The sequence below is a fragment of the Vanacampus margaritifer genome, chromosome 20, assembly GCF_051991255.1.
Source record: "Vanacampus margaritifer isolate UIUO_Vmar chromosome 20, RoL_Vmar_1.0, whole genome shotgun sequence".
NCBI classification, from domain to species: Eukaryota; Metazoa; Chordata; class Actinopteri; order Syngnathiformes; family Syngnathidae; genus Vanacampus; species Vanacampus margaritifer.
In genome coordinates, this window is record NC_135451.1 from 15,816,028 (window position 1) to 15,828,949 (window position 12,922).

At 38.8% G+C, this 12,922-nt stretch overlaps 1 protein-coding gene across 7 annotated transcripts in view; it reads right to left on the minus strand.

Annotated features, from left to right (window-relative positions):
- pou6f2 (POU class 6 homeobox 2) overlaps positions 1-12,922 on the minus strand; it is a 75,885-nt gene that overhangs the window by 56,407 nt on the left and 6,556 nt on the right. For all 7 annotated transcript variants that reach the window (XM_077554985.1, XM_077554987.1, XM_077554984.1 and 4 more), the window contains one exon: positions 12,234-12,428. In XM_077554985.1, the coding sequence (XP_077411111.1) occupies positions 12,234-12,423 (190 nt within the window). In that variant the 5' untranslated portion in view covers positions 12,424-12,428. The remainder of the gene's footprint in view (positions 1-12,233; positions 12,429-12,922) is intronic.

Here is a 12,922-nt window from a genome sequence, read left to right on the forward strand (position 1 = left end):
TAAAATATTTTTTTATTATTTATTTATTTAATTTTTTATCATATTTTTGTATATTTTATATTTTTTATTTTATATTTTAGATAATATCTTTCAAACTGAAATAGAAGGAAAAATATTTTTATATTTAAAAATATTGATTTCTTTATATTTATATTTAAAAATATTTCATTTCTACTTATCAAGTACATTTCAGAGCCTGTACTTTTTTACTTGAGTAATTATTTGAGTGAGTACTTTTACCAACTTTTATTTTATTTTATTTTTTTACACAAGTAATTGTACTTTTACTCAAGTACAGAATGCCAGTGCTTTCCCATCTCTTTGGTATCAGGTCGATTCTGATCGGATGCCAACCAATCAACAGACAGCAGCGTGTTTAGCTCTACAAAACTGTACTGAAAAGTGAGACTGTTCGAGTTGGACATTTTGCAATGCAGACAGTGGAAAAGAACGGAAATGAGCGGAAAGCGACTGCATACGGCAAGAGGAAGTCAGTGCTGTGGTTTGCGTGTCGAACCGCTGATGGACAAACAAACAGAAAAACAATCTATTAATGCGATCCAACGTGTCCTTTGCTGTTGATTGCGGCCATTTTGTGTTGCTCTGTTGGTGCATAAAGGATAAACATTCCATCAATAGCGCTGTCAAATGCCCCAGATTGTTTGGCCATCGATTTTGGTCAACAGCACTTGAAAAGTTGATGCGGCGTCGGAGGGTGGCGCCACACAAACGCATGCGGAGGCATACAATTGACAATAAGGTGGAGGAGTGGAATGAAATCAACGTTGAACATAAAAGGTGGGAGTGCGGCATGACGATCTTTTCACCGCCATGTCACACGTACTCAAAACGTCACCAGTAAACAAACGCACAGGCACGCTAAATGGCTTAAATGGCGGTTTTGGCAGTTTGAATGTCAAGCGTTTCTTACAAATCCGCATATAATAATACGATGTGTCCCATTCACAGGATTTTACTTTTTCAGGAAACATTGTAAAGTAGGGGTGTCAAAATTAGTGCATTCATATTTCTTATATAAAATCTTTAAAGCCACTATTTTTTATTTAATTAATTTAGTAATTAATAATTAAAGAAAAATTGATAAATAAATAAATAAATAATTATTTATTATTATTATTATTTATTACATAATTATTATTTTTCTTATTTTACGTGTGATTATTGACTTACTTGGAAAGCCTCCAAGTAAAAAAATTGCAGTAATAAATGTAATAATAATGCATATATTTGTGGAGACTGGGGTCAAGTTGTATTTTACAATTTAAAAAATGTGCATAATTTCACAAGTTACTTCCTGTTAAAGATTAGATAGCTCTTAATATGAAAAGAAAAATGCACTGTCACCAATGTCTTACAAATGCAATTATGCCATCTAGTGGCAGAAAAAAGACCTCAATACAAATAAATATCACACTCACTTTTTACAGTATAGTTAGTACATCTTTCTAATTTTAGGTCAATTTTATGAATTATTAAGAAATTACTTTATCAATGACTAAATGATGCAGCCGTGTTTTTATTAGTTAAAAAAAAAAATCTCCACATTTACGGTAACAAGAGCATGAAAACCTAGGAAAAAATGATTGTACTTTTAGAACAGATATAAAATTTGCGATTAATCATGAGTGAAGTTAGTTACTATTGAAGTCATGCGATTAATTACGATTAAAAATGTGAATCGCCTGACACCTAGTAAAAACCAACGTTCGCAAAAGTACTCAAATGTCAAATGTACTTGATGAGTAGAAGTAAAAAGCAGACTACTTTTGAAGATGACTCGTGTCTTGAAAAACGAAGTAATAAATAAATAAGTCGAGGGACTCGTATCTCAAGGCACCATCGTGTACATCCACACAGCGTGCGAGCAATAACTATTCACTTAAGCGTTCGCAGAATGCGAGTGAGCTCCCACCAAAGCCCTCAACAATATCACACGGCATAATCCGCTGCCAATAAGCGCCGGCGCTCTTAGCCGGACGGCTCCCACCGGACCGCCGAGGGGAATAATACCGTTCAGAGGCCAGGCTGAGAGAAGTCAATCGAGCTTCCCGGGACGGAGAGCCGCCGGGGGAGCGTCACGTAACGCCATTAAGCCGCATTACGGCCGGCCTCGGTGCTGCCGGAGGAGCTGTCATTACCTTAATGAAGAGCCGCGGCGGGGGCGAAAAGCCACAAAAGGTGGCGGACATCTCGGCGGGAAGCCGCCATTGTAGCGTTAGGCGTCATGTGCGTGTCAGCAGGGAGGGGGAAATAACTCAACTGATTCATTCGAATTAGCCAATTAATGGAGCTTAGAAATGAAGACGGAGGAGGCATGTGGCGTTTTTTTTTCTCAGGTTATTTGTAAAGACAAGTAGCTAGTAGTTTAGGCCTGTCACATCCTATCTGTTAACCAATTATTAAAAAAACGAGAATCACACGAGAGTTGTCATTTTGTGTGATTTTTGTACAGCACTTTGGTCAACTGTGTTGTTTTTAAAAGTGCTTTATGAATAAAGTTGGACTGGATTAGATATTGTATTTGGATTAATGGGCTGCTGGAGTTATGGTTTAGGTTTGAGTTCTTAAAGTCTGCTTTACAGTTTCCGCCATGAAGGAGAAGTCAACCTCTTTATTTTTTTTTAACAATAATATGTTCTATGCCGCCCCACTAGTCTAAATATGGCATTCTGGTTAATATTGCGTGAGTGGAATATGAGTTAAGCAGCAAAATGCAGCCGTTTTTATCCATCTCAAAGGGGCGGCCATTTTGCCACTTGCTGTCGACTGAAGATGACATCACAGTTGCACAGGGCTCAGGCAACAACCAATCACAGCTCACTTGTAATTCACTACCAGCTGTAATAAAAAATAATTAAAAAAAATATATTACAATATTAATTGTAATTTTAGCCCCTAAAGAAAAACTTATTCTAGCATTGGCAAAAAAAATTAAAATAAAATTAAATAAAAATAATAATAATTAATACAAAAAAAATACCATTTATCTCTTAAAAATATTACAATACTAATTGTAATTTTAGCCCCTAAAGAAAAACATGACAATATATATTCATATTCTAGCATTAGCTAAAAAAAATAAAAACATAAAAATAATAGTTAATTAAAAAAATATCATTTATATATTTAAAAAAAAAATTACAATATTAATTGGAATTTTAGCCCCTAAAGAAAAACATGACAATATATATTCATATTCTAGCATTAGCTAAAAAAAATAAAAACATAAAAATAATAGTTAATTAAAAATATATAATTTATATATTTTAAAAAAATATTTCAATATTAATTGGAATTTTAGCCCCTAAAGAAAAACATGACAGCAAGTGGCAAAATGGCCGCCCCCTAAGGTTGACTTCCATTTTAAGGCCGACAAGAGAAGCTGAAAGTAAATCACAAAGTGAGGAGGAGCGCTTGGAAAAAAGTTTGCTCCTTTGGAAAATAAGCCATCAACCAAAATCCTGGCCTGGCATATTCCAAACACGTGCTTGTCGTGTAGATGTCCCCTTTGAAGACAAGGACACGAGCGGGCACGGGCGGGCAGAGGTGAGGTAATGGCCGTCTGCTTGAAATGTAAACAAGAGAGCACAGCCGCATCTCGCCAGATGAAAAGCCGCCTGTTGATGAGCCATCTGCATGTAAACGGCGCTCGCAGCGGCCGGAGAGCCACTTACGGCTCTCGCCGGCCGGCGGGCGGGCGGGCGAGTGCTCCGGCCCGGCGCTCTTACCTGTCTTCCTCCTTGACGCTGGAGTGGAGACATGAGAGGGAACAGGAACAAGAGGCGCCTCAGCCTATCTCAAAAGGTCAAGAAGGAGAGATGGTGTGATGGCGAGTGGAAGAGGAGGGTACGACGGGGGAAGGGGGAGGAGGGGGGTTACTCGGGACACTTTGTGGACGAGCGCATCTGTTACGGAGCGTCCTCCTCATTCCCCAAGCAATGTCAACCTGATTAGCTGAGAGCCGAATGAGGCAAATAACAATCCAAATGATGCTTCATCCTTTTACGGCAAGATGAAGAGCGGCTTTGGAGCGCCGTAAGCCATTTAGGAGACGCCTGCTCCGCCGCCGCTGCTCCTCCTCCTCACTACCCGCTCGCATTACTTAAATACTATTTGCTGTAAATAGGATTGTGCTGCCTGCAGCACCGCACGGCCCTCCAGCCAAAAAGATGGCAGCGATAGCCCAGGACACTTGGTCTGGTTAGGATTCCCCAACTCCCTTCCAAAAAAAAAAGGAAAGAAAAAATGCTTTTTGTGTTTTTAAAACATTTTGCCTATGAATACATAATATTGGACTTTTTACCCCACAGTATTAATTATTACAATATTAATTGTAATTTTAGCCCCTTAAAGAAAAACATGACAATATATATTCATATTCTAGTATTAGCTAAAAATAATAAGAATAATAGCTAATTCAAAAAATACCATTTATATATTTAAAAACATATATTAAATTATTAATTGTAATTTTAGCCCCTTAAAGAAAAACATGCCAATATATAAACATTGTAGCACTGGCTTAAAATTTTTTTTTTTTAATAATAAAATAAATAATAGCTAATTCAAAAAATAACATTTATATATTTAAAAACATATATTACAATATTAATTGTAATTTTAGCACCTAAAGAAAAACATGACAATATATATTCGTATTCATAATCTAGCATTGGCTAAAAATGAATTAAAAAAATAATAGCTAATTCAAAAAATACTATTTATATATTTAAAAAATAATAAACAACATATGAATTAAAACATGTAAATAAAATGTGGGGCTCCTGTAGCTGGAAAATTATTTTATTTACAGAATTTTGTTGTAAGTGTAACATTATTTTTGAACTGATTATGTACTTTTTTTACATATATGCATGTATATTTGAGCTAATTATTTGCTAGATTCGTCCCTAATTTTAACTCTAGTCCCCCAAAAATGTGTAGCATGTTTACACTCCCACAACAAAAGCCATTATCATTTTTTTTTAATACCAAAATTGCTTGTAATCGTCGATAACATATGAAATCAACTCCAGCATATTATTTTTTTAATTCAATCATACATGGTAACTGAATATCGTCATTCTCTTTAAAATAATTGCCTAAATCTTTATTATTATTATTATTATTATTATTATTTTGATGCAAATGGTTAAAAAATGTTGTATTTCCTGAAAAATGTGAGAAAAAAAATATTATGAAGGCGTCGCTATAAGAAAAGCAGGCAAAGCAGCGCATGCGTCCCTAATGAAGTGTCCGTACGCGTGCCTTCGATTCCATCAGTGGGAATGAGCTTCATTGTGTCGCGGCCGTAAAACAGCACATTTTGGGGGCTTCTTTGTCCATCCAGCAGGACATTTAGAAGTAGCCAGCGGGGTGTGAGGGATAGTCCGCCGTCAAGTGTGTGTGTGTGTAGTGTTGTGTGTAGTGTGTGTGGTGGGCTAGACACCCACATGTCATGGCTGACACATCAGCCTGGGGCCCCTCCAGGCGATGCAGCCCTAATGCTGCGTATGTCCCACTTTCAAGCCCTTGTCCCTCAAAGCGCGCCCTCCCCCCCTTCCTGATCCACCTTCAACCTCCCCCCACCCCCCGCCCATCCTTCCGCCTGTAATGACAATGGTGCGATAATGTCAGGTGATACAAACGGTGTCATCTGGGACGGTGGAAGCTCCGAAGTCAAATTGTTTTGTTTTCATATCAACGATGTACAGTAAAGGTGGCGAGTGGTAGACCTTTCTTGAAGACTTGGGGAAACTTAATCATTATCACATCAACGCAAGTATTCAAATCATCGATGTGATACAAAAACGCAATATAACAGCATGCAATTAATTATGTGTCGGGATTCAATTTCATCAAAAATAAGATGCTGCTGGTGAATATTTGTTTTTTATAGGGCCCTTAAAACGCTATCATCGAAGAAAACCGACGTTTCCGATGCTGTGAAGGTACCCTGAATGCCCCATGTTGCTGCGTAGCATTAGCAACTAGCAAGTGTGTAGCATATCTTATGCTGGTTATTCTGTTGTCCCTAAGCCTCGTTTAAGATGTTTCATGACGATACGAGTTACATCCGCTGTGTATTTAAATATAAAACATGCTTCGTTTTTAAAACATTGCTAGCCTAGCGCTAATGCTAAAAGATAAGGGAAGATCGCATTCAAATGCTAACAGGAAGTTAGCATCGACTTCAAAAAGAGATATTAAAATAACGGATTCATGCTTTTATGAATCGATATCACGCTCGAATAGAAAAATTGATTCAATATCGATTTTTTAATTTTTAAAACCCAGTCCTATTAATATGATAATCGATTACTCGATTAATTTTGTCAGCTCTAGTGGAGTGAACAATTAGTCGAGAGCTTACAATTGTTGTTGTTGTTTTTTTTTCAAATCCTTTTTATCAAACTTACAAGCCGTAACTCCAAAACCGAACTTGAATGTGGAAAAATGACAGACTGGCCAAGTTTTGTTTGACTTTTGAGGCGCATTTTTTCCAAACAAATATTTTGCCCATCTTCCCAGTACATTATTTTGCTGGCGGAAACTAATGTGCGTGTGCGTGTGTGTGCGTATTGCTTTGAAGCCCATAACTCTATCCCGGAGAAAAGCAGCATCAGGGTGTTATTCCACATCCTCAGATATAAAAGAGGGGAAACATAATAACTTCCCTGGATCACACACTCGCACGCGCGCACCCCCTCTCGGCGCTATTTGCGCCCCGCCCGCCTCATCCACCATCCGCCCACTTCTCCCGCCTCAATCTTTGCTTTCAAAGGAAGCGAATCAGCCGGCGGGACAGAAGGTTACGCATTAGTACTGGTCATTGCTCAAAGAGCCAACGTTATAAATAATAAAAGGCCGGTGAAGGACACGGGCCGCCGGGATGCGTCTCTGGTTCACGCCACACCAGTCAAATACCAGACGTGTCATTTCTCCAACCCACTTCCCTCGCTCGCGCGCGCGCCCCTCAAAATGAGAAAAAAAAAAAATGCCGCTTGGATTGCGTCTCGCCGCCACCGACGGCGCCACTTTGTTAGCAACACATAAAAGGCTCGCCGGCATTGGACTAGGAAGCGCACGCTACAAAAAACAACAAAACAAAAAAAACAAATTAATATTTAAATTCAATTTGCTTCCCGCTTTCCTGACAAGACAAAAACAAGTTTGTGCACAAAGTCGACATGAAACAGGACGACCTTCGCTCAACAACAACTTGGAGCATTTAGTAAGCATTACTGCTGTCACTATCGACTATTTTTAGATCTATCGATTAATCGACTAATTAGATTAATTTAAATTTGATCCAATTGTATTAAAAAAGCATTCCCCCCTGATTACTGTTTATAAAGCAGTGATTGGTGTTTATATCATATTTCGATGAATCTATCAATTATTCATCGATTAATCGACTAATTGGATTCATTTAAATTTTGCATCAACTTGTATTAAAAAAGCACCCATTAATGTCTAACAAGCAGTGATTGGTGTTTATTTTGTACTTTGTATTCATATAGTGATTAAAAAAAAGGGGGGGGGGGATTGATGTTGTGCTATGTTACTAGTTCGGTCATTGTTTTCCAAATAACAACAACACAGACGATAATCGGTCTTTTTTCATGAAGGACTACAAAAATCGGTGAACAATTACTGTTGATGTGCTGAAATCAGAGGATTTGGACAATTTTCAATAAAAAATGGCTCCAAACAATTACTCAATTATTAAAATAGTTTTCGATTAACATGATAAATCGATTGCTTGTCGATTCATCTTGACAGCTCTAGTAAGCATGTTACACATTTGGGAGCGTATTAGTGAGTGTGTTACAGCTGCTTTCCATACACAGACACTCTGAAAGTCCCGTAATGAGATCCATTTCCCAGGAAAGGCGTCCGTCCTTCCTTCCCGCGCTCGCCTATAGCCACTTTTATTTATGCATTGACTTTATTACTTCACATCATGGGGCTGTTTGCCCACTAAGCTCCAGAAGGTTTGTCCCAAATGAGATTTGTTTTGTGGCTTTTGTAGACTCCAAACGATTACTCGATTATTAAAATAGTTGTCGATTAATTTGATAATCGATTACTTGTCAACTGATGGGTTAATTTTGACAGCTCAAATTATTTGTCTATAAAATTGTTGTCAGTACACCATTGCAGAGGAGATAATACTCTTTGCGCACTCTCTGACAATGAGAGCGCCACTGCCACCTACTGTAGTGGATGTACAATTACACTTTATTCTAGTCTGGTTAAAAACAAACTAACAAACAAAAAACATAGAGGTCACGCCCCACTATTTGAGAAGGACTGTGCCAAAGTGTAAAGAAGTTCAGTATTGAGTGGTTTTTGAGCCGGCCAGTATGTTACAACAACTCAACTCTGCACCGATAAACTGACATTCCTCACATCAAAACACTTGAAAGCTTGCAAAAGTGAACAATTGGACTGTAAAGAAAGCCGGCTCCAATATTACCCCAAACGTGTTTTGATCCGTATGACCTCCCCCTGCCCAATAATTCAAATAAAAAGCCCTGGGTGGTCTTTCTGGCCGACCTTTTTGTAAAAGCGGCTGGCCATTTTGCAGGAATCGGCATAAGTGCGGCCCATTTGGCGCCGACAGTAAGTGTGCGAAATGAGCGGTGCTGTCCTTCCCGGGCCGGCTCCCTTTTGACAACGTGATGATGGAAGCGTCACATCCTCGCAAGACTAAATGCAAACTGACAAGAGATGAGCCTCCGCTCGCACAATATAATGTGGAATTGTGCTCGGAGTGTCTTATTATCTTGTCGGCTGATGTCTGCAAGAGGGAGATTTGACTTGAGGAGGGAAGACAGAAGCTGCAACACACATTGCAAAAACACGCACACAACAAACGTCTGCGCTCTTCCTAACAACAGCTTTCCACACCTAATGTCCAGCACTTCGGCGGCGCCGTGTTTGCGGTGCTTCATAGCGCCTGTTAGCTCAAGTGGAAGACTATTTGCACAGGCCAGCTTTTAGGAGGAGGAGGAGGCGGTGGAGCGCACGCACGCTTTTCGGCAGGTTGGCCAGATCCACAATTTGTTTTCGGACAAACGCCTCGACTGTCATGGCCGACGTCTACTTGCTAGACGGGCGAGAAGTGCAATCAGAAGAACCGCAAAACAATGCTTTGCAAACTTTTTACACCCACAAGCACCTCCGCCCTAAAAAAATAATCATGAATTTCAAAAAAGGCTCTCAAAGCACCACTAATATAATAATAATAATAATAATAGTCATTAATTAATTAATAGTCCAAATTTGAAATACATAAATTAAATCATAATGTTATGAGGGGGGGAAAAACAACAACCCACGGTGTGCAGGAATAAAGTCGAAATATTACACACACAAAAAAAAAAATCATAGGCAAAAAGACAGAACATAAGATTTTTTTTTAATTGACAAGAGAAAAATACATTTAAATTATACATCAATAAAGCTGTTACTTTATATGAAAAACATTTGTAATTAACCCCAAGTCAAAAAAAAATATATATATTTTTTTTTTTTTTGGTGTGAAAAAAATGTAATTTTACAGGAATAATGTTCACAAAAATGTTCTAAACAAAAATTAAGAATTTAGGGGGGAAACTGTACAAAAGTAATGATTCAATTGAAATGTATTACACATAAAAATGGTACCTAAATTCACTACAACAAAAACAGTTGTTATAGTTGAAACACAAATGCACTAAACTTAAAAGTTAAATACAACTGAACTGTACTTGGCCTGTCATTCATTCACATACCGCTAGAGGGAGCCCACACACCACAATTTGTGAAACACTGACCCAAAACAAGCAAATCTACGGAGCACCTAAGGTGACATGGTCGGGGGGGGGGGGGGGGGGGGAATTGGCCTTCCCTCGCAAAAACGTTTGCGAGATAACGCAAAAGTTTATTTTGCAAGAGGACGCATTTTTTCTTTTAAGGAGTTGATGTACTTCCGGGTCATCTTCCGTGTGACCAAAAATGGACGAGGATGGAGCGTGGCAGCAGTGGGAATGCGCCATTTATTATCTCACAATCTTTGCAAACGTTTTTTTTTTTTGCGAGAGAACGCAAATGATTATTTTTTTCCCCCTATTACGTCACCTGAGGGGCTCCGTACAAATCTACAAAGTCAAAAATGATCCTCCAAATTTTTTTTTGCAATGTCACACTTTAAAATATGTCATCAGCATGCTCAAGAAAAGCGAATTTTGAACTACTTAAAAAAAGCTAATTACTGACTTTTATAGTTAGCTCAAAAGCTGCTGTTATTGTTTCAGAACAATATCAGCACTGAATTTTAATTTATAAACCCCAAATTGGATTCTTTTTTTTTGTACAAAACTGTAATTGTCTATTACTAATACCAAACTAAAATCTTAAGCCAAAGAATATTTCCATTCCATTAAATGAAGCTAAATGGTCAGAACTTGGACTAGTACAAAAATCAGAAATGTGTTTTTGTGTGAAAGTGCGGTCCTTTTCAGTCCACTACGGCGGACATTTTGGTGGCGTGTGCAATCAGAGGCAATGTGACATTTTGAGTTTGTTAAAAGAGTTGATTAACTTCAAGCCCAGAAGCCGAACTGCTCCAAGTATGACCAAATATAGCATTTTAGCGGCATGATGTAGCATTTTTCAATGTGGCATGTCAGCCATGTTTGTGGAGTTAAGTTAAGTTAAGTTAGTTAGTTAGATGTACCTCAATTTCGAGCCGTGAACCTAAAATACAACATTTTGTGGCACCATTTTTTTTCCCGGGTGTAATGTGTATTTGAGCTGAATGTTAGTGCGTGTCAGACTGTCAGCCACATTAACATATCTAGACTTCATTTTCTATGAATACATATTTTTTTGAATACCTCAAATGAATTGGGGAAAGAAAGCTGTCATGTCTACCTTGGATATTGCAAGAAAAATCCCAATAGTGTAACCATGTGTGCTCATGCATGCCTGTCTGTCTGTCTGTCTGTCTGTCTTTCCGGCTCACAGGTCAGAAAAGAAAGGCAAGATGGTCCCACAGCCAAGAGCGGTGCCACTGGGCAAAAAAAGAGAGAAACCGCAACCACCGACAACCCCCCCCCCCCCAATTCACACTCCAGCGCCTCCGAACGGCAACAGCGTCTCCAGTGACGACAAAATGTGTCGTCACTGCTCACACACAAACAAACGCAATTCCAAAGAATCCTTCAAGTATGGGAAATCCCGGATGATGAGTCATTAAAAAAATTGCTGGAAATGAATCCACCTTGCAACCCAAGCATTAAATTGCCACTTCTGGAAGGAAGAATACAAACGGAGCAAGTTTGGAAGCGATATTTGGCTTCAAATTCTTTCACTGACACCATTTCGAAAACTTTGGCGCAAGTTGTGTCAAATGTTACGTTATGCGGTGCATTTTGAAAACTAAAGTAACATTTTATCATATGGGAAAAAAACAGACAGTTTGATGGTGAATACAATAGCAAAAATAAAAATAAAACAAATTCATACACACATACTCATAATAGTGTAATATCGGTGAAATAGAGTTGAAACAATCATTAATTAATTTTATAAATATTTTATTTATTCAAAATTATATTTTATATTTATTTATTTACACACACACACACACACACACATATATATATACTGTATATATATATATATAGTATAATAATAATAATAATAATAATAAATACATACAAATAAAATTTAATAATAATATTATATATATATATATAATTTTTAATATGTTATAATATTGCTACAGGTAATTATAATACACACAAGAAGGCCTCAATTCAATGAAGTGGGGGGGAACACACCAAGCACAGGCAACAGCAATTGTTGGCAAAAATATGTTAAAAATGGCCTTTTTGCGCTATTGAATCGTTCAAAAATGACATTCAACGTATGATTCATTGTTCTCACGGGCTTTGAATGTTGAAGTTTTAATTTGAGCAAATTCATTCATGGATCATTTCTACATTTTGACAATGGCGAAAAATAAGGTCATATTACAGGGAACTATCAGCTCTTGCAAAATGATGCAAAACTTTTTTTGGGGAAGGGGGGGCATTCAATGCTAAATAGAACTGCAGCCTCCAAGCCTGACAAAGTTTAATTTCACTTAAATATTGACCAGCAAATGTTGCACTTGCAAGCACTTGAAAGTTTTTAAATCGAGCAACCCGCAGACTCACCGTACAGTTTCCCGGGGACGCCCTCCCGGTCGGGGCCGTCCGCCGGCAGGGTGGGCACGTCGTCGTTGAGCTCGCTGTCGGGGCTGCCGGCTTTGTCGTCCATCCGGCCGGCGAGTTCCAGCGCGCTCATGTCGCCGCCGCCGCCGCGCATGAGCGAGAGCAGCGGCTTGCTCAGCTGCCCCGTCAGCATCGGAGCTGCAGGGAGGCCAGGTGGGTTCACGGAAGAGGCGGCAGAGGAGGAGGGAGGGAGAAAAGAAAAATACAGCTGTGGTTAGAATGTGCTTGGGCGCTCTCCTTGGCTACCTCGCACTCACTATCTCGCTACCCGCATTCCCTCTTCCTACAACCCCCCCCCCCCCCAACTCTCTCTCTCTCCCTCTCTCTCTCTCTCCCTACTGCTCCCTCCCTCGCCCACTGCCTTTCATCCTGAAGTGATGATGCGAAGAAGCGCTACGACCCGACGCGGGCTTCATTTTAGCCAACAATGCGCTGTTAAAAACCTTCAATAACTTTACGGACAGACGCACGCCAGCGATTGCATCCATCTTTGCGGGAAACAAACAAACACTAACTAGAGGAGATTAACTCACATGACATATTTTTCAAACCAAAATACAACAACAAAAGAGGAATTATGGGATAAACATCCAAGTAATTAAAAAAGTGAAAGTACTAGAAATTCCAAATTC